Source organism: Mytilus trossulus, chromosome 13 (genome assembly GCF_036588685.1).
Source record: "Mytilus trossulus isolate FHL-02 chromosome 13, PNRI_Mtr1.1.1.hap1, whole genome shotgun sequence".
Taxonomy (NCBI): domain Eukaryota; kingdom Metazoa; phylum Mollusca; class Bivalvia; order Mytilida; family Mytilidae; genus Mytilus; species Mytilus trossulus.
The window spans coordinates 41614349-41638266 of record NC_086385.1 but is presented as its reverse complement, the minus strand read 5'-3'; the positions used below and the strand labels follow the sequence as shown (position 1 = coordinate 41638266).

Below are 23918 nucleotides of genomic sequence, written 5' to 3'. Positions count from 1 at the left end.
ATTGTTACATTTGCAGCCAATTAATGGGGAAAAAATCTATAAGATTGATTAAATGCATGTACTGCATCCATAGAAATAGAGCTTTATAAGTGGGTCTCATTGGGGTCTAAGCGTGACGCGGAATTGCCGATTTTTTGTTAACGTGACCATGAAAGTCAAATTATTGTGCCGTGAAAACGGGAAATGAAGTCTAGCGGAACACAGGAAATCACAAAAAAAAAGAAGAATTGCTTACGTACATAATCTAAGTGTGATACGGGAATCTGACAAAACAGTAAGCGGTATCCGGGATCAGAACCAACAAATGGAAGTTTTTAACGACCTTGACTGGCTATACAGCCCTTGCACGGTCGGTATCAGAACCTCCCAATGAGACCCCCTTATAAATACAATTGATAGTGACAGCTTTTAGAAATTAAATGTTTTTAATTGATCAATTTTGAAAGTGATGCTTTAAAAAAGTTTTTTTTTCATATCCTCTTGAAACTATCTGATAAATAGAATGACATTTCTTAATACTTCATTTCTGTTTCTCCTTAGGTAACAGTCGTGAATGGTGGTGGAGCTGGAGGAGGTGGTATGGGCGGTGGTGCAGGCGGAGGATCAGCATTCTCATCATATTATACAAGTAACACTGCAACAGCAGGTGGCGGTGGCGGAGCTGGAGGTGGATACGGTGTGGCTGGTGGTGAAGGATATGGCGGAGGTGGAGGTTATGGTGGTGGAGGTGGAGGTGGCTATGGTGTGACAACTGGCGAATACTCAACCACAACTTCACGAACCATTGGTGGTGGTGGCGGTGGTGGTGGTGGTTATGGAAATGGAACTCTTACTGGCGGTGGGGGAAGTGCAGGATATGGCACTGGAGCCAGCAGCTACTCAGCATCTAAAATGTACAGTTCTAATACAATGGGTGGTCAGTCACTTGGTGGTCATTCTGCTATGGATGCAGGAGAATCTACAACAGCTGATTATGACTTAGCCTCTGGAACAGGAACCATGATGGGAGGTGGTGGCGGTGGTGGATCTAATACAATGAACAAATACAGCACAATGCAGTCCTCTTATCAGGTAATTGACTTAAGATTATCAGTATTCCTGCAAAAGGTTGGTGGTTCACTGCAGGGTCTCTGGCTTTCTCAACCAATAAAAAAAGATTGCCACAATATGGCCAATAGCGCTGAAAGTAATGTTTACCACCAACAATTAGTCATTCTTATGAGGTAATGTGGTGGAGGATATGATATTTATAAAATTTAGAGTTTTGTAGAAATATTCAACCAGTGACCAAACAATACAGTAATTTTGAATGGACAAATCCTTTTCTAAGTGTTTTTACTGTGTTATAATCCAATGTTTCCAATGAGACAACTCTCCAGCAGAGACCTAATGAACTAGAATTTAATAAATATTTGTCACATATGGTCCTCAAAAATGAGAAAAAAACACATTACGGCCTTCAGAGTTTTCTTGGCTTGGAAATTGCAGCATTTCATTGTAACCAATGTAATAAATGATGTTCAAGTGTAATCTTTTTCAATGAAAACATAATCCTGTCATTCCTTCCTTAATTTATCTTCACATGTTTTTTTTTTAAGGTTCAAAATGTAAGAACAGTACTGATCAACAACCAAGGAACACAACAACTAGTAACCTATCATTCTGCTAGTGGTGCCGTGACTCCAGGAGCTGCTGGTGATGAAGTACGTGTAGACTGTTGTCTGATGAATGAAGATGGCCGTACAGTAGTAACAGGATCAACACTAGGACCACCACAAGTGTGGAATATGCAGGTAGGTTTCAATATGCCACGAGTATGAAAAGTAGGTGTGTCTAAATACTGACGCTGGGTATTTTTAAGATAAATTGACTTCAGTAATTAAAGAATTTATGTTCTCTTTTACTAAAGATTTGTATAGAAAAACTATTTATGTAAATAAGATGTGGTATAATTACCAATGAGATTACTATCCACCAGCTGAGACACAAGGACATAGATGTCAACAGCTGTGGGTCACCCTAAAGCCTTCAGCAAAGAGCAAAACCCATACTGCATAGTCAGTTTTAATAGAACTCAAAATTTAGAATTAGAAAGCTAACGTCTTGATTCATGCATAATATATATATGCATTCTATAAAAATCCTTGCTTTCACTGAATTTGAAATGTTTAAAAGCAAAAAAACTTTTCATTTATATGTTTTTTCTGTCTTCAGACAGGAGAATTACTAAGAATAATGAAGGGAGACACAGTTGGATCAACCAATCTCCATCTGGCTTGTAATGAGCGTTTGTTAGTGGGAGCAGTCCATGCTGATTTAGAAATAAATGAATTTTCTGCAAGAAAAGGTGTAACAGTTAAAAAATTACAGGTATGTTTCTGGTTATTAATATTGAATTAAAGGACATGAGGTAGATCTTGAAATTACACAGTTAATCTGGATAAATGATTATTGAGTCTATTATACGTACACAGAGAACCAGCCATTTTAAAAAGAGGGGTTCCCAACCCAGGATAAAGGGGGATGCCATCTATGTATCCCCATTCAAATGCATTGATTGGCAAAAAAAGGGGGGGGGCTCAAACACCACTAATGGTACACATGTATCGGAAATGAATAAATGAAGCAAAAGCCCATAATAAACAACTGTAGGTTAGTTAACATTTACATTCACTTCACACTTATGGGTATTTGGATGTGACAAACCACATCAAATCATTTCATATGGCATTATTATATGTGCAAGGGAATTGTTATCTGTGATTTTCAGTAACCTCACCTGTGCCTTCATTTCATTTATATATATATCGGTACTTGAAATTGAATTTTCAAAGACACACATCAACAGTTTCTGAAATTTAACATATTTGACAAACAAAATTTAGTTCACATTTTTTACCCTAATGCATGACTTATCTATAACGGTATTACTTTCTGTGGGGGTCAGTCAGTGATATTGATGTAATTTATATATATATATATATCATATGTATTTTTAATCGTTTTTCAGATCTGGGACTTTGTAACAGGAAAGCCATTAGATATGGGAGTAGAAGAAACATGCTCGGCTCTATGTGTAATGTCAGATCCCGACAAAGTTGTATTTGGACGTTCAGACAAATTCGGCAACGCTTCAAGTATAGTAGTGTGGGACTTATTAGGTAATCAACCTATCAAAGAGATGCGTTACGATGCCCCTGTAGGAAACAATGACTATATAAATTTCTTAGCTTTATCACAGAATGACCGCTACTGTGTGGCGGGATTCACAAACTCTTTCGACAATTACGCAGAATTTGTAGTGTTTGATATGACATTAACAAGTTATAATATAAACGATGCTAGTATTTTACGATTGGATGCTAATCCTGAGTGTACCGCCATATTACCACATGAAGAAGCATGTACAGGGTTACGTAATGGTGATCTCGTTATTTGGAAATTACGTTCTGGTAATGCTGATCGTCAGTTATTATCATCTGGCGGACATGCCCACAGTAAAGAGGTTAAAGCAGTATCGTTATCACAGGACAATAAATTCTTAGTCTCTTGTTCGGCAGACAACACAATGAAATTATGGGATTTGACAACAGAAAAGCCAGTACAGACAATGTCAGGACACACAGATGAGGTTAGTTTATATCTTTTAATGAAACATTTTTTACCAAGACCAATTGCACATTTTATCTTGCAATTTATGTGCATTCCACTCCATTGAACCCAAGATTTTGTAAAAATTATACAAATGCTCAACATATTTCATATAGTTAAGGTTTTGCCAGATGAGTGGAAATGTCAAAATTTACCTGAGCAGCAAGTTGCCAGAATAAATAATAAACTTTGATGCTTGATGTTTTGTCAATGATTATCTCCCCTGGTATGTAAAAAAAAGTGAAAATCAGATTTCATTAAAGTAAATGGCAAAATGCATTATCAAATTGAAGATAATTTGAAAAGTATATGAAAACATAAAATAAAAGTAAGTTTATGCATATTGATATGAAATAGAAAGTGCCTTCCAAGTAATGTGGTTATCTATTTGATTTTTTAGTGGTAACTAAAAAAAAAAAATTATCTCCCCTTGACTTGTTGGTATACATTTATAAAATAGAAGACAGAACACATGATTATATTAGTTGAACTATCATCTTCAAGAAAACCTTATGGCATGAGTAAAGGAAAGAATTTAAAGAATCAAGTTTTATGCAGAATGAGTTTTGATAAAGTTATATTTGCAATGAGACATTTTAGTGGTAACAAAGAAAAATGATGATTTCCCCTGGTTTGTATTCTTAAAAAAATAAAGTAGCACAAAATTATATTTGTTGCATTTCTTCTTGGAGAAAGAATCAAGGGAAACATTAAATAACGTAAAATTTTATGCAGAATGTGATTCGATAAAATTACTTAGAAGTTCCAACTGTCCAAAGCAAACTCATCTCAATCAACTTGTTTTCTAACTATCTTTCCCTTTCTATTTTTAGGTTTGGTGTTCTGCCATATCAGTTGACAATGAGATCATTGTATCCGGTTCTAAAGACGGTACCATTCGTCTTTGGCGTACTAAAAATGGAAGTGAAATCTGTGCCTTTAATACTGGTGTTGATGTCTTTAATGTTACCATGAGTCAGGACAAAGGAACAATTGTTGCCCTGGGAGACAAGTTTGGAGCTCGTAAACTTATCATGTTACAAGTAGTCAGAACTAAGATTCGTCGCCAGACAACATCGTAATTCTTCAAAAACCTACGCCATTACAAAGAACAATGCATACAACACTTCTTTCAAATTAGTTTATTAGCAAATATTTTTTTTGCCGGACTATGAAGATTTTTAAATATTTTTTTTTGCTTTATATATTATTTTTTTTACAAGCTGATGTTTTGGTCAATGTTCATTTTGATATAATTTAGCTTTAAATATTTTGTTGCTTTAAAAAGAGCTTTACATGTAATGAATGGTGGTTTTTTTACATATTTCTGTCACAAATTTCTAACCAATGTTTGAGGTAAACACGCAAATTATAAAAATATGATGTCTTGCCAGATCACAAATTCTTATATATTTTTTCACATATCTTATATATAACAAGTAAAATTTATTATCTTTATATATTGCCATATGAAAATAAGAAAAATTACTATTAAAGCCATAATAAAAAGTAAATCCTAAATTATTATACAACTATTTGTTAGCAATTATGAGTTTGGTCAAATTATGTTTTCTTTTTTTTCTTTAAACATCTTCTAAAACAACGAAAATAGAAAATATAATTATGTTTTTTATTTGCTCTGAAATTAATATGGAATGTGAATCTATAAACTTTGTTTTATTATGGCCTTTTGCTATATATATACGAAGAACTTTTAGAAAAGAAATTATGAAATAAATTTCCTATAAATGTGAAGACTAATTTTTGTTTATCAGAAATGTAAAACATTGAAATAAAATGAATAAATTGTTTACATGGTAGTATTGGGGTATATTCAACCATCTTGGATCACTAAGTAGCAAGAAATCTAATTGTCTAGATCTATAATGATATAAGGATTTATTGAGGCGGGAATGTAGTTTAATAGTTATACTTAATTTTTAAATGAAGAAAAATAAGTAACTCCATCATATTATTGATTCAGTTTTTACAAATACCAAATATAATTTGATTGATTTAAAAAAAAATATATAAGGGAGATTAATCCATTAATTTCATTTCACAACCCAAAGCTTAACAACAAGTTTGCTGGCATATTGTTTTTATTATAATTTGAAAAAACACAAAAGAAACTAAATTTTGGTCAAGTATGAGAAATTTTTGTAATATTTTTGTATCCCCCCATACTTCCATAAGAATTTTTGTACGAAGTTGCATGATTTCCATGTAATTAAAAAATATGAAGGTGTCTTCCAGACATACAGCTGTTTGTAATGTCAATATGCATGCAACTGTACATGACTTAATACGGTAACATAACAGGGTTGTCAATTTATATTTATAAAAAAATGTTGAAGAATACTCTTTTGTTTTAGATTTGATAAGATTTATATGAATTATTTATTGAATATTATTGCTTTAATAAATGTTTATGCCTAAATGTTGATGTTTTCAATGTTGAAAAATTCATTTATTTGCCAATCATAAGGCCACCAATAAAGGGGAATTAACAATCAAACAAGACCTTGTATTGAATAAGTAATCATTTGGAGTAGCAAAAGAATAAGATATTCTGGCTCAGAGGTTCCGAAATACGATATCAAATGCAATTTGTTATGCCACATAATTCAGAAATCCTTTCATCTGAAAGACTGGTTTACCGCATTGGGGTCTAGTCTTGCATCCAAACTTCATCAGATATTATCTGTTGCTTGTCAATATATGTGCTTCAATAGTATTTAACATGTACGTCAAAGTCACATGTACATGGTGTACAATGATGTAGCTGATTAAAGCTTCAAGCCCTTTAAAGCATCGGTATAGCATCCAGTTTGTATTGAACATTGTATAGGTTTAAAACAGAGGCAGAACATACCAAATGGACAATAAAACTAAATTATGTCTACCAAAAATATTGAAAAATATGCAGTTTACAACACATCCAACATATAAAAAAATTAGGGACTTAACAATATGGACCAGGGGTGATCGAAGGTGCTACAACACGGGCTACAATTCCTGCTTCACATTTGGTACCCATCATGTTTCTCATTGTAATTTAGACATTAATGACAACCCTCATGCAAAAATACTTAAGTAAGTGTCATGCATAGGGTAAAGAATAATAAGTGGTTACCTCTGTGCTCTTATGGTAGCTTGCACACATCAAGCATGGCATGTTGTGGTTATGATCTCCACAATCAACTTTAAAGAGTAAAAGGGGCTTGGGTGGCCTACGTAGTCTAACTACTATCTCACTAGCCAGTCAACACTGATATTTTTGTAGAGCCTGCAAGATAAGGATAGTGATCGAGCGACGGCTGTGTTAATTCACTTCTTTAAAGCTTTATATTTTAGAAGGTGGAAGACCTGGATGCTTCATACTTTGTATATAGATGCCTTATGTACCCAAGTTTCTGTCTATCTTAAGTGCATTGTCCTTGACCTCATTTTCATGGTTCAGTGACCAGTTGAAAAATGTAAGGATTTTTTGTAATGTTAATTTCTTCCTTATAATGAGTAATATGATAACTATATTTAGTATGTGTGTACCTTACGAGGTTTTCATGCCCACCAGAAAGTTTTCAGTTTTCTTTTCTAAAACTATAAGGTGTATGTCAACTATATGTGTGGTATTGAATGATTGTAAGGTGTATATAGGTCGTAATGGAAAGGTATCATCTGACCTTGACCTCATTTTCATGGTTCATTGGTCAGTGTTAAGTTTTCATGGTTTTTTTTTGGGTTTTTTTTTTTTTATCTTAGATACTATAAGCAATAGGTTAACTATATTTAATGCATGAATTGACTGTTAGATTTACATTTCTGTCTGTGATTGTTCATCTGACCTTGACCTCATTTCCATGATTCATTGGTCAATGTTTAGTTTTCTTAAAAGTTAAGGAGGCTCGAGGGTACAAAATTTAAATATTGTTTTTTTCTTTATAAGTTTTATGTATTACAGTAGTATTGTTACTTAATGATATGGTAAAAATATCAACCAACAAAAATCGATTTGTTTTGGCCCCAGATGACTTTCAAAATGTTTATATCATTGAAAAAGCTCCAAATTATCTGCCTTTGGTGCAAACATGCCATATTACATTAAAATTGAAATATCTTTTATAACTCATCGATGACTTATATTTTTTATTATTATTTTCAAAAATATCTTAAACTAAACTATTGTAAAATCTAAGCGATTCCTGTAATTTAGTTCTTTTTTATTTCGATATTACCTATATTTCTCCTATTAGTGATCATTAGTTCAACAAAAGTACCTGAACAAAAAAATGCATGCTTCATTCGAAGGCAGATTGTAAGCTAAAATGAACGGTGACCCTATTTTGTTTAAAAAAAAATTCTATTAAGTATATGATAAAGTTCATTTATAGAAAAAAAATAGCGAAATTCTATATAAACAAATCCATTCATACCCGCAAGCCCCCAACGCTGAAGTCTATATCTTAGAAAAGTAATAGGTCAACTAGTACCATCTTTGCTGTATTTAATGATTGTTTGGGTGTTTGGTTTATCTAGGCGTCATTTTCTTGGATCATCAACAAAGGTTGTGTAGTAAACAGCTGGATTTAGATATTCTCTTACTAAAATGCATGTAATATTTTCCACTGGTTCATAGAACAACAATCCATCTAAAATGCATGTAATATTTTCCACTGGTTCATAGAACAATCCATCTAAAATGCATGTTTATTATTTCCCTTGCTACACATTTGAACTAAATATACATGTAAGTTTGCCATTCCTCTTTTTGGGCAAAAATCACATGCATAACTTCACTACGGGCTATATCTACGTGTACTATGCCAAGAGCCTGTGTTACCAGGTTGCTGTGTGCCACTGTGTTTTTGCGTGAATTATGCTTTGTAGTGACAAATCTGGTCGTTGTTTTCTGTTTTGAATTGTTTCATAAGTTGGTTTCATCACCATTGAAATATAGAAATATATTATGGAATTGTGATTCTATACCTGCAAGCAATGCATGTTATACATTTACAAATCAATATTAACAGTATAATCAATTTTCCAAAACAAATATAATCATTCACAAAACATACAATATTCTTCAAACAACATATCTATAACAAAACTATATAATACAGAAAGTAAAATTGAGAATGGAAATTGTGAATGTGGAAAAAAAACACAAATAGACGAAAGAGCAAAACAATATGGGTCTTCAAAAAGAAACTCAAGAAAAGACAAACTGTCTTGTAAAGCAGTCCAAATACATTTTATTTTAGATCATAAAGTCGAGCATAAAGTACAAATATACGATGTTTGATTAGTAGGAAACTTTTATTGCATGGCATATGATAATCTGCATCGGATGACTTCCGAAACGAAGCTGTACTTGAATGAAAGAGAATATTAAAATTAAAAATTCCAACAGTTGTTCCATGGACTTGTGCAAAAACATCGCTTGGATACTACTGACGGTAACTTAAAGTCATTATTAAAAAACCTCAAATAAAAAAAAATAATGCATGTTTTTTTTATAACCCAATGGATAATTTTCATCATAAAACTTATTTACATCTGCTTTTTTCTGAAGAAAATTCTTTAATTTGTTCATATTTAGAAGAAATTTACTTTATTTCAATTGCTGAAGTTCCTTCCCCGACACATCTCGTAAAAATCCGGTGATGGCAATACGCATGGAAGTCCTCAAAATAAACTATTATCTGATTGTACATGTTAAACATGTGTTCAATATCCATGCTTTTTTGTTGATTGTTGACAAACAGGTGACCATTGATAAACTTCGGCTTCAAACACGAACTTTAATTACCTGCCATATTTTCACAACACCACTGACTGATTGAAAAAAAAATGACGATTATACGAAATTTATGCGAAATTCTGAAAAATGATACCCAAATTTTGGATGTTTGTATGCATTGGTTCAAGAATTTGGAATAACATTATTTTTCACCGGTCACTCGTTTCATATGACTTTACTATCAGACCATTAATCTGTCTTTTCGAGGGCCGACTGAATCCAAATGGTAACTTCAGCATGCACTCTCTTGGAAGCCTTTTAATCAATGACGATTGACACTTTTATGTACTAACTTATATAATATTATGAATAAAAGGAAGATCTTTTATTGACCTCAAAAGAACCATGCGATCGACGCAAACAATACCCAGATCTGATGAATAAACACATGATAGGTACTATATTATAGGATTGGAATTTTGTATTTGCGCCAGACACGCGTTTCGTCTACAAAAGACTCATCCGTGACGCTCGAATCAAAATAAAGTTAAAAGGCCAAATAAAGTACGAAGTAAAAGAGCATTGGGAACCAAACTTTCCTTAAAGTTTCCCAAATACAGCTTTTATAATGTTGTCCGATTGAACAATGTACGTTAGCTTTTCAAAGGTAGTATATAATTCATGAAAAATTAAAAAATAGTAAACATTGCTTTTTTCTTCAGATACACACATACAATTGTGTTATATAGCCCCAGATATTATACCATGGCAACAGTTGTAAAAAAAAAAGGCAAGTGAATTGAACAAATGTGTGAAAACGGTAAAATCTAATAAATACTCATTGTAGCGAAAGAAAGGGTGTTCTCATGTATATAATGCTTATCGCTTGCCAATTTGTTATGTCATGCAAAATTAAAAATCTGATTTGTTTATGGATATAACAATACGTATATATACATTGTGTTCATAATTTTATATGTTTAAAGTTTCCCAACCTATCCATACCCCGTTTATTGGTTTTTGGGTCAATTAATTCCAATTTTCCCGATTTTTTGTGAGAATAAAATGAGATGACCTATACCTTTAATTTACTAAGCGTATAAGCGTTTGTATTCATTAAATCGATTTAAGGGTAAACACTGATTTATTGATAAATTATGCAACATTGGCCCATTTATTTACACAATTTAATATAAAGTGAAGTTAAAATCTACTTCATGACTTAAGGGCATCATATAATCATCGGGTATTAAAGGGGGTATGGATCATTAATATAATTTCATGTGATTTTAAAACATTGAAAGTGACCCCAAAAAACAATTTAGTTTAAATTTAAAAAAGGCAAACACTTATTTTCCTTTATTTGGCGAACTGGAGACCGCAAGCATTATCAAAATATACACTGACTACACCGTTTGAACTTTAATCAGAAAATAGCAGACTGCACACTTCATGAAAATAGGTCAAAAACATTTAAACTTGGCTTACTTATCTTAACCCTAATCATTAAAACAATTGCAATACTATACATGCACCTGCTCAAAGCAAAGATTAACATTTAGGTCTCAAATCTATCTTGACTAGCATTTTTGTCTATATAATAAGCATAAGCCATATTTGTGTTAAAAAGAAAAAGAAAACTTTGTTTTTATGGAATTTTCAATTTCAAAAGCTCGTTACGTGAAAGTTGCTTAATTATGCCATAATGGTATATATTTGCTGTTTCTCAGATGGTTAAAAATGTGGTATATATAAGAGTAAAACTATAAAAGCAAAGACAAGTTTGTTTGAAGTAAAAAAATAAATAAATTCGGGTAGTCTAAATGTGCGGGGTGTGTTACCTTGAGAACTATATAGCATGCTTAAACTTTACTGCTCAGTGTGTCCAGGGGCGGATCCAGGATTTTGAGTTAGGGGGGGCGCAAAGTTTTATGTTTGCCGAGCGGAGCGAGGCGAAAAAAAATTTGAGGTTTTTTTAGGTGAAATTATTAAAATATTCTTCCATAGCGGTGAAATGTAGATATCTCGAACTATTGTGCAGTAAAATGATCAAGAAATTAAATTTTCAAGCTGAAACCGCTTTAATACACCCCTGACAACAATCTACAGATAGACGGACGCAAAGTGAGACGAGACAGTTCACAATTGTTCACCTGACCAATATATTTTGCAAACGAAAATTTCTTATTCTACCAGCGAATTTTAATTTTTAAATTGTCCTTTCATAATATCTGTTTTTTTAAACTCTTTTGAATTTTGAAGCTTGTGCCAGACTTTACTGTGTTCGCCACATAACAACTAAAATCAGAATGAAATGCATTTACGTATACGCAGATACTTTTATTTAATTAATTTCTTGGGACGCCAAGCATGTAATACGGTACAGAATTCGGCTAAATATTTAGGTTTGCAAGTGAGAAACAAATATAGACAAAGAGATACAAATTAATAAACTAACCTTCCGCTTGAAACAGTATTTCTATCTTTCATTACGAGTATTATGAAAGAATCTCACCTGCCGACTGTTTTCTTGATGGTGTCATAATGAAATTGTGAAAGTGAGTAAGGGATGTTTTGGAACTACGATTATCAAAGAACTTGATTATAAAAACCGGAAATACAATGTAACATTTGTATTTACTTTAACTGCTAAAACCCATTATATTTGTCATCGAATGCAGCTACGCGTGTGACACCTTCCTTGGAAATAATTTATAGAACTTTAATAAAGCGTAGGTCAGTTGATTACAGTTGATTAGTAATGATGTTGATTCTGTTAAACTGACTGTTTTATATACTTTGAATGTTAAAAAAGATGGAATGGTCTCTTCTGGTACTTAAATATGTTAAAGTCAACCCATGCTTTGCAAATTTTAGGGGGGGCGCACGCCCGCCACGCCCCCGCCTAAATCCGCCCCTGGTGTCGGTCTAGTACAAAACATGTTGTCTGCTCTTTGTTGGGTTGTTTTCTCTTTGACATATTCCCCATGCATTTCTATTCTCAATTTTACTCATAATCATATAATTTGACGTTTTCTAGTCCCAATATGTATGTACTATTTGCAACTGAACGTAAAACATCAAACCTTTATCATCATGACGCTCTTTCTTTCTGTTTAAAACCTTGAAGGAAACATATGCCGACTGTTTTATATAATTATTTGTATTTGAATTTGACTTTGATATATAAAACAGAAGATGGTGTATGATTGCCAATGAGACATCTTTCCACAAGAAATCAAATGACACAGAAATTAACAGCTATAGGTCACCGTACGGTCTTCAACAATGAGCATAGCCAATACCACATATTCAGTTATCAAAGGTCCGGGTCGAAATCAATATTGAGTTGGTTTACCTTCTATCACTGATTTTATAAGCTAAGGAGTCTATAACTAAAAGAACTCTGCAGTTTTAACAAAAAGTATATATACTTGTATTTAACGATTTGTCAAAACTTATGTAGATGAAAATGCCACTAAAGCATATATAACATTTCTCCAATTGTTATGGCGGATATAAGTTATGTCGACCGTTTTTACAATATTGCGCTTTTAACCTTGCAACTCTAGATTTTGAAGAAAAACTGGCAAGGGAATGCCAAAAACATTGCATGGGCAACAACTTCATAACAGATTGCCTGTTTTTTTTCCAAAAAATTAAGAGTAGATATAAGTTGTTTTGCTGATCATTTTCAGTTAGTTTTTCTCTTAGACCTCAAGAGATAGCGAAAACTGGAGTTTGATCTAGTGGTTGATCAACCTGGACGAAAATCAAAAAATAAGTTCACATCCTATAAATGAAGTGCTCTCATTGTCCTTCTATATATAAACTTTGTTTTAGCGCTATCACTTTCTCAGAATTTCTCGTGATTATATTTGAAATGCATTCAATTTTTGACATCACTTTAGCATGAAGAATGATTTGAGGTGCTGGTCATGAATATAAGGGACTATCTTCTGCATGATTTGTTAGTTACATAAAGATATGGATTAATTTTACTTCAGATCAGGCCATTTAGAAGAGATTTTGAGATCAATCTCTAGTTGGTATAAATATGTAGATTCCCCTCAACAATTCTGAATACAGAATATATATCTTAACTATAGCTTTCGGTCTTGCCCGTTTATAAAATGAGTTATCTTTAATATTTCACAGCAGGGGCGGATCCAGCCATTTTAAAAAGGGGGTTCCCAACCCAGGACAAAGGGGGGGGGGGGGGGGGTTCCAACTATATGTCCCCATTCAAATGCACAGGATCCTCTCAACTTTATTTTTGCTGTTATCTTGTTGCCTCATCGATAAAATTGAGAATGGAAATAAATGTATACCCTCCATCTTATGAACAAATCTAAAACAGTTGCCATATCTACTATCTGCACAATAATTTTTTGCAGTCACAGGCCACTCAGCTTTTGGAAAATTTTGTATGGATTCTTTTGGCCTGTTAAGGTATCAGATTCACATGTAAATGTACGAAATGTACCTCAATCTTAAGATAATTTTCTTCAAGCTTACACTTCAAACTTTCTCAAAATCTACCCAAAGAACCAATTAAGACTATTGTGTTCGATTCTTATGATGAAAGACAAAACAAAATGTATGTCTACGGACTCCACAGCGGCGGATCCAGCCATTTAAAAAGGGGGGGTTCCAACTATATGTCCCCATTCAAATGCATTGATCGGCCAAAAAAAAGGGGGCCCCTCCCCCTGGATCCGCCAATGCTCCAATCTAAAAGTTTGATCACAGGAACCATCTGGACCTTTAGCCAACTCAAAAACAAAAACAATGCACATTGAAGTGCACTTTCCATTACATGCTGTATTATATACAATAAACAATTGATTGTTGGTGGCTTAACATCCAGTGGCAAATATTTAATGCATATTCAGGACAATTATACAAAGATTTTTTTATTTTTTTTCACTATAGTCTTGTAGACTCTTAACAGTAAGATTTACAGCTTTACCTGTTGCATATAGAAACATGCAGACTTCTCTATTGTAGAGCTCATGTTTTCCAAAAGATTGATTGATTGACTTTTTGGGGTAAAACCACACTTTAAGCACTATTTAGTATTGGATATATCATGGCAGCCAATTTTTCTTGGTGGAGGAAGTTGGAGTGCCCAGAGAGAACCCCAACCTTTGAAAACTGACAATCCTAGTAATACACATTTTCATCTTTTTGCAGGATAAACTAGAAATAATTGTTCTCTAGGTACTTAATCACAATTCCCTAACGACAGTAGTGCTGATTGTCAATTATGAGAATTCAATTTGCTGAATAATTCATGCAATATAGCATCATAGTTTTCCAACCACTTACTCAACATTGGAACCCAAGTGATGATGCCCCTAAATGCAAGAATGATGTTCACAGTTCACTAAAACCAAAGTTTTTGACGGAAATGCATCCAATTCGAAAGTTATCTATTCCAATTGATTCAAACTCGAACCTTTTTAAAATGGCTAGTTAACTATTGAATGATTTTAAACTAGTTATTTTTGGGGCCCTTCATTTCTTGCTGTTCATTGTGAGCCAAGGTTTCATGTTGAAGGCTGTTCTCTGACCTAAAATGGTTTACTTTTACAAATTGTGACTTGGATGGAGAATTGTCACATTGGCACTCATTCCACTTCTTCTTAATATATCTATTAAGATACTTTGGGCACAAACCCCATTGTTTCTCACGAGATGTTTTTTTTTTATTTTGTCATTTTCTCTTATATGTTTTGTTTTGTTTGTTTACTAATAATCCTATTGTTTGGATTTTAATTAATAAAATTCTTATTCTCATGTTGACCTGTATGTACATGTACAGTGACTTTTTGTACCCACACGTTTTATCTGACCTATTTAATAAAGACTTCATTACCAAATCTTTAAAAGATTCTATTATACAATTTTTTTTTTACAAACAGTTACATTAAAATATTTGCCATTGATTGGAAAACTCAAAATAATCCATTTGTACATGATGAAGACTGTGCTTGATTTGATACATTCAATCCAACCAGATAATTGTTAACATCTGTTGACCTTCAGCATGGCAAAGAAACAAACCTTCTGATCAACAATACACCAAATATATTAACAAAGTTTCAACTTCATTGATAAGAAACTTTGTGAGAATGAATTGATCATTCAATGTGAGACAGAGATCTCTTGACTTCACACATGTATAGTGATACATTTTTAACAACTAACTTGGGTCAAGGTGTTTCATCCCTGTGATATTTACAATGCTAACATTAAACAAGATGTAGCAAGCTGTTACTACTATTGTTGTCAATTCAATAAATAGGATCAATTTACAACAAAGTGGGAAATCAAGTGTCAGTCTTAATAATGGGCTTTGCCAAAAATATATTTTACATGAATACAACAGGAAACTTTTTCTATATAGATTGACTGATGAAAAAAGGTTTTAAGGAAACCATTTAAAAAGATATTATTAAAGCCGTCAGTAGTTTTCCATACCATTTATCTGTATCCAGTAAATGTACAATTATGGAGAGTTGTCTCATTGGCACTCATACCACATCTTCTTATTTTTATTTCTATACACTTGAAAAATAACTAGTATTAATGTATTATATATATTTTAATTTCATCAACAGTTTTTCACTTTAATATATATATATATACGAGTAAACACTAGACTAGAATTGCTAAATTGATGCTAAACTTTTATATAATTATTTTTTGTTTTTTATAGACTTTAAAAATATTTTTCTATTTCTGATACTTTGAACATATACGAAGCTTAAAAATGAAGGCAAAGTAATGAGATCATTAAAATAAGAAAATATTTTGATTCATAAAATGAACAATATTAGCATTATTTATTCATGCAGTTTAGTTTGGCACAGAGATAAATGTAAATAAGATCATTTAAAGCACCATACACAAAATTATAAATATAAGCATTTATCAATTTTACTTCACAATAATATTTAAAATGTTCTTTCATGCATAAAAGTATTTAACTGAAAATACACTAAAAACAAAAATTAATATGCTGTTTGGAAAAGCTCACATTAAAATAGAAAATAAGCAATTAAAAGTGAAAAAAATATCATATGAAAACTACTATAGTATAAACACGATCTTCGTCTTTGATGGTAATAATTGTGTCTCAAAAATTTAAAATGATAAGAGCTACGTTAAAAACAAGTGCTTCAACAAAGTGAATTCTCTAGACAGTATGTTAAAATATACATTAAAATGGCAGTTTTTTGGCAAGAAACACAAAATAACTTTTAAAACAAATTGACATGTAAAAAACACACAATACAACCTTTTTTTTTTAACAAAAATATAACAACCAACAAAAGTTCATAGGCTGAAAATGATGAAGAAATGTTAGGCACAATTTTAAAATGATAATGCTGCTGAACAAAGATAATGTCAAGCTGTAGTATACACAAGATGTTTCCCCAAGGCAATACACAGTTCATTTTCCACACAACGCATCATTCGTGACGATCCGCCATTGATGGAACGCAACAGGTCGTCTGCTAAAGTAGAATACTTGGTCAATACGCTATCTCCTGGTCGATAATCATAAACTAACGGGAAAGTTATATGTTACAAATTATTTAAATTTAAATTGTAATAAAGTTTCCAACATTTTTTCTAACTAAGAATATTTATTCCCGCTCGATTGCCATCCCGCCGACGCGGATATCCTGAACCTCTTGAGCCTCTTGGACCAATGCACAAATTCCACAAAAACACCAAGTTAGTAAGTCACCAACACAGCCTCCTTCTATTCCCTTTGAATCTCTAATCTTTCCTCTGAGTGTAATTGCAAGATAAATGTCCAACAAGGGAACAAACAGCCCAATTCCATAAAGTAAACAGCTCTCTCCCATCGCTTCGGCATTTTTCCCAAACTGGTAGCAAGGCACAAAATAAGAGATGATGCATAATCCTAAGTTATCAAAGCATCCAAAAAGTCCATGTTGCCATTGTCCTCCTGCCATTTTGACGATAAAATTACTGGGTTAACAAACTTTACGCTTAAAAACTGCAAAAAATATTACGATTATCTGCCACGCCTTTCTACCTCCACACATAAGCAGCCGATGATGCTTCTAGGTCATGCGCAAACTGTCAGTGATATAGTGGGCACCCTAAGGGGTAAAATATGACACGCAATCATATAGATGTTACACAATAGAGAACGAAATACTATCGTGGGATCAAATTGTTCTCGTTAACCCCAGGGCTTGTTTTAGATAAAGGAAGAAAGAGATAAGCAATGATCAAATAACATTGAGTGTGTAATTATGTTCTTGAATGAACAATTATTACTTATCAGTTGACTATTGTAGCGAGTGTCAGAAGTTCCTGGAGCGAGAAATAAAAATCAGTGTTTGTATTTTTGCAATTGTTCATTCGTATTTATTACTGTCGCTATTAATGCATTTAATTATTTGGAATTTACAAATTTGAAATATTTGTATTATCAGTTACATAATCTTATAACATTCAACTACAAATTATTTGTACCACGGCATGGCTTTAATCTAGAGTTTTCAAGCTGGACCAACCCAACGTGACCCTCTGATTGATACCTTGACCAACTGACCAAACGAATGCATGCCAGCTGCATTCTTACACCTGGTCTCTGTTCTACATATTTCAATCGAGAATGTTTATTCTGTTAATAAACAACACCGACTGCATATATATCATCTATAAAATATGTCGACGTTTATCTAAGCTTATATTTTAGAAAAAGCATTAAATTTGCAAAGAGGACGGTCGGTCGGATTATTTCAGGGAGGGTCAAGCACGTAAAAATCACCTTACATTGCATTAACCTGGAAACAGTATATAAGTTCCTGCATTAACTTATTAAATGTTTTTCTTGTTTTTTTCTTCTTCAAATTTTACTATTCCTCAAGTTAGTGAAAGAAAGGAATTTAGTAAAATTTGAAAAGTAAAGTTAAAGTTAAAGGTTATAGTGCATAGTTGCCATATTTAATCCCACCTTCTCGGATTATGAATAATGACCGTTCGATCCTTAACCATCAAAGAAACGGTACTTTTTTTAAATAACAGAATAACTTCCCCCCCCCCTTTTTTGTCTTCGGTTGAGACCCCCTCCCTTTTTAAAATGGCTGGATCCGCCACTGAGATGAATCCATAGTTCGATGATTTTTCCGGGGGGGGGGGGGCAGTATCCGTAAAAAAACAATAGTGTTTATCGAAGTGTAATCGCTAGAACTAAATCTATGTTGACAATATAGTGTGATGGCATGCATCAATACACATACACTCACTGGAACAGTAAACAATAATATTGTATCACCAACTCTTGCAACATATGAGTGATATGACGACTACATGGGTTCTGTGATGTATAATTTGAAAAATCAATCAGCATACATGGAAAGCAGTAGTTTAAATAGTTGGATGGTACTGCATGCTCAGTGTAATACGTAATCTAATCTGCCATATCGAAAATTTATAAAGCAGCTTAACTTTGTATAACAAAACATAAAATACTTGACAAGCTTAACAAGTGTTTTTTTTCAAAATGAGTGACAAATACTTCTAACGGATCATAGAAAACCAGAAAATTAGCACATAGCTAATACTTAACAATAGAAAACATAGACATTTACTTATATCGAATTAAATAGATCATAGAATATTATTTAAGTGTTAATTGAATGCCGCTTATAGAAAAACAAATTAACACATAGATCTACATTAGTTTAAAATAATCTTCACAACTGAACTTAAAACCTTTCACAATAAAAAAAAAAAAAAAAAAAAACACCAACAAAAACAAATAAGGAGTTACACAATCCATTAGTGAACTTGCATTGCAATAACATAAAGAACAATGATTTTACGAAATTCTTTTATAAAATCTAGGATCTCTGGTGGCTGTATAATGTATTGGCCTACAGCAACCCACACTCAGGAACAAGAAACATTAATATTGAGTCACATACTCTTAAATTTGAACTAACTCTTGCCGAGCAAATGACGACTGGTTTCGGCAATGCATAAATAAAAAAAAATCTAGTCTGAATGGAAAACAATTGTTCAGTGCAATAATTTACACCGGTTGCCTGGTATCGCTCACTGTAATACTAAATCCAATATGCCATATCGAAATCCTAAAACATTAAACTTGCATAACAAGACAAAACAAAAGTGTTTTTGAATAGCGATTTTACAAGTGTTTCTAAAAATGAGTGACAAATACAACCAACGGATCATAGAAAACCAGAACATTACCACATATCTAATACTCATAACAATAGAATATACAGACATTTACTTATATCGAATTAAACAGATCATAGAATATTAGGTGAGTGTAAAGTAAATGTCGCTAATTGAAAAACAAATTAACACATTAGCTTAATCCTCACAACTGGACATTTCACAATAAAGAATAATATAAATACACTAAAGACGTAAAGTAGTTAAACAATCCATTAGTGAAATATTGAAATTACAAAAATAACAATGATTTTTCGAATTTCTTTTATGAAATAACCGAAAAAGCTTATCTTTTTTTTTTTTACTGTAGCTACTTATTTTTCATATCATAGCGGGCTATCCCCAAATCTGTCAACGACATGCACATATGGTAATTTTCTCAGTGATATGAAAACGTTTACTGACTTCCTTGTACATGAAGAGAACTATTGACCGTTGGTTTTCCTGTTTGAATGGTTTATACTAGTCATCCAGGCCCTTTTATAGCTTGCTGTTCGGTGTGAGTCTAGCCATCGTGTTAAAGACCGTACTCTGACCTATCATGAATGGTTTATAAATACTTTTACAAATTGTTACTTGGATGGAGAGTTGTCTCATTGACACTCATATCACATTTTATCTATTTAGGTTGTTCTTAACGAGAGATCGTAACTTGAACAACAAAATATAAATCCGATTGAATTTGAAATTTCGTATATGAGAAGTGCGAAATCAGGGATCTTAGATTGAACAGAATCCGTTGTAGCATGATTAATTTTTTCTCAGACATGATTTTGCTTATAAATGCTTATGAATGAATCAGGGAACGGACAGCTGACAGGGTTTGACCGGATTTGACTTATATTTGTATTTGAAATACATGCCAAAACATTTACTACATTTTATCATCGGTACAATGACATCATTTGTAAATATAATTCAACATGTAGACATCTTATACTTTCAGGTATTCCACATCTAGTCTTTTATGGTAATATTCTTGACAAAGCACAAACATATCAGTATTCACCTAAAAGGCTAACAAAACCTTTATACAGAATTATTAAGAAGGGATAGTTACGATAGTGTTGTCAGGTCATTAAAGATTGCATATTTTGGTTTTAATATTGATTCACTTATAGGGTCTTTGCATCGGAATTAAACATATTTATTCTAAAACCAGTTGTTGGCATGAAACATGTTATGTTCTTCTCATATAGCTTATGATGGTATAATACTTAACCTCTAACGGAAGGGATTGTGCTTGATATTCATTCGATGAAGACATATATTTCAATCAGTCTGGAGCTGCCGAGTAGTCCTTTGTTAATTTATGTATTACTGTATAATTGTCATTTTGTTTAGTTTCTTTTGTTGCCTATTTTGACATCGGATCTCTTAAATTGAGTTTAACTATGCGTATTGATGTGCGTTTGTTTTTTGACATTCGTTTGGCTAAATGTATAGGGTGCGGTTGACATCTCAAAAAGCTTGTGTAAACCCACCGCATTTTTGCGTCTGTCCCAAGTCAGGAGCCTCTGGCCTGTGTTAGTCTTGTATGGTTTTTAATTTTAGTTTCTTGTGTATATATCGGAGTTTAGTATGGCGTTCATTATTACTGAATTAGTATACATATTTGTTTAGGGGCCATCTATATCTGAATCACGCCTCTGGGTGCGGGAGTTTCTCGCTGCGTCGAAGACCCATTGGTTGCCCTCGTCTGCTCTATGGTCGGGTTGTTGTCTCTTTGACACATTCCCAATTCCATTCTCAATTTGATCAGTGTTAAACTTTGTCATATTACAGATTTTTACCAAATGTCATTTGTTTCATAAAGAAAGTCCTCCGAGTGACTTCGGTATAGGGGATGAGCATTTGATATTCAGAAGGTTTCTGAACTTGACGTGTCGAAGGCAGTACTTTGAACTATTATTGTCGACTTTTATACATTGTGAATTCGATTGAGTTCGAGTTGTCTTTTTGACACCCATACACCACATCATCTTTTTCTTATTGAATATAATATTCTGATCTGGTAATACCTGCATGAAAAAAATAAGTATGCTACAAGCGGAATGAATATTATCATTCTGTCCGACAAAATGCAGGAAAATACAATAAATGAATGTGAATTCGAGTGAATAAGCGGTACTTATGTTACTAGCCATCTTCTCTAACCAAGCGGAGCGATAGTGGATCGTAACACTTGGCTAGCGAAGATGCATGGATACTAGCTGGGAATTAATATTTCACCCATCATCCTCCACAACCACCTACCGACCCCGAAAATAAAATTATTGCAACTTCATGATATATTTTAAACAATGGTTCCACTTATTTTTGTAATTGTCCTTCTCAAACTAGATACTAGCATATCATAAACCGGATGATCATCATAGATTTTATCATTGAGCTCATCTGTCCAGCAACTCGGCCTCACCAAAGATTTTATTGCAACAATAAAAAATAGAGAACAAAAAAGAAAGACCGTGAGAATGTGCGTAAATTTCATAGTAAAGACGTACTTAAGATAGTAAGTACCTAACATTAGAATTATGTACTATTTATATACGTATTCTTTATCAGTTACTTAGGATAGACTGTAAATAAGGAACACGTTAGTCCATAGAATTGAGAATAGAAACGGGAAAGACACAACAACTATGCCGTCCAAAAACAGAACACAGCCCAAGAACAACGCTGTTTTTTTTCCAGATAAGTTATTACCATCGTATATAAACTTTTCTTACTATGTAGGAACCAACAAATTAGAGTTTGAAAAAAATCCATGTTTCAGACATCATGAAAAAAAAAGAACTTTAAACGTCTCACACATGATGTTTGATTTGTTAAATTGATAGCATTTGTATTACTTTAAGTGACATGTTTCTTAACAGATATAAATATAGTAAGCCACAAATTAAGATTTACTTATAAGCCGGTATACGAAGAGCTTTGTGTCTGTGTCAGGTAAATCCCCCTCCCCCTAAAAAAGAAGAGAAACAACACAAAACAAAAAATGCCGCTAGATGGAAATTTATTCAAGACCATAGAGTTATCGAAATCTTTTTATCCCTGGTGGTCCTCGAGGAAAAACTAGTGGTCCTTACTGCTATCTCTATTACCGGAAGTTCGTCGGTCCTTTGCAAATTTTGGTGGTCCGAGTAATCCTTTCGAACCGTGACAACTTTTCGGGAATTCTGAGACCTCGTTTACGCAGAGCTAGTGCCACGTACGCTCTTTTCACTTTTCATACATCTTGCAACAACGCTTTCAGTGAAGGGGATCACGGCTACACGACAGAACCTCTGCTCCCGTCTAAAATTCCGTTGCATGTCAAGTTGGTGTTAAAAACTCCATGACATTATAACATTTTTTGTAAACTGTTTCACGTTCTCATGAAATGCACTGAATCATTGACGTTCACACTACATACCGTCCTTTTCACTCAGTGCCCTCAATGATAAACAAAGTGAGAATACATTTATTATCACATATTATTAATCTATTTCAGTTTACAGTGTTTATTATATGGGTTACCTAGATAAAAACAAACTTAACATTTTCATATCTATAAATGTAATTTATTTTTTAGTTGATTTTACTGAAATACTGATTTGATCGTGATTTTTTAAATGTCAATTATAAATATAGAGTTATCTCTCTTTATCCGACAAACTAGCATCCTACGGAAAAGGTCGTAGTCGCGTCTGTCGTACAACCATATTTTGCGTTTGAAACACGTATTTGAAGGTTTTTGAAATTTTAGTATACCGTAAACAGGAGAGTTAAATCGGATATTGGCGGGAAGAAACGGTTGTCATATTTCATATCTATGAAAGCCATCAAGTTTACCCTTCGCTCCGCTCAGCTCAATTTTTGTCAAATATCGGGCCAAATTAAACATATTTTGCAGGAAAGTGTTATTGACAAATAAATATAATAACATCTTTGATTTAAGGATAGGAACAGTGAGTGCGTTAAAATTGTGATTGAAGAAGTGATAAATTTTAAAAAGCTTAAGATTTCAAGATTTTATTCATAATCCCACACACTGCATACAGGACCATATCAGGCATATCTAAATAATTAAGTTTCCTGTAGTAAAAAACAACGTACCGTTTCCTACCTAAATTGAAGCTTTTTTCACTACTGATTAATTGAATAGTAATAATAGAAATATAAGTTTTATGCATGCTTTTTTGTTTTAGATAATAAAAATATATTGAAAATTAAGTGTCTGCTACTATTAATATCAAGGATTTGTATAGCAAGACTTTACAAATCC

The 23918-nt window shown here is 32.9% G+C and overlaps 2 protein-coding genes across 6 annotated transcripts in view; one reads left to right on the top strand and one right to left on the bottom strand.

The window, feature by feature from the left end:
* The window catches only part of LOC134695203 (uncharacterized), a 79947-nt gene extending 73856 nt beyond the window's left edge, over positions 1–6091 (top strand). For all 5 annotated transcript variants that reach the window (XM_063556418.1, XM_063556416.1, XM_063556414.1 and 2 more), the window contains 5 exons: positions 541–1071; positions 1599–1793; positions 2215–2370; positions 3011–3631; positions 4485–6091. In XM_063556418.1, coding sequence (XP_063412488.1) covers positions 541–1071; positions 1599–1793; positions 2215–2370; positions 3011–3631; positions 4485–4733 — 1752 coding nt within the window. In that variant the 3' untranslated portion in view covers positions 4734–6091. The remainder of the gene's footprint in view (positions 1–540; positions 1072–1598; positions 1794–2214; positions 2371–3010; positions 3632–4484) is intronic.
* Positions 6092–17052: 10961 nt separating this feature from the next.
* LOC134694383 (uncharacterized) lies at positions 17053–17388 on the bottom strand. Its single transcript, XM_063555388.1, has one exon. It carries the CDS (start codon positions 17386–17388, stop codon positions 17053–17055), a length of 336 nt encoding a protein of 111 aa, XP_063411458.1.
* Between the last annotated feature and the right edge of the window lie 6530 nt (positions 17389–23918).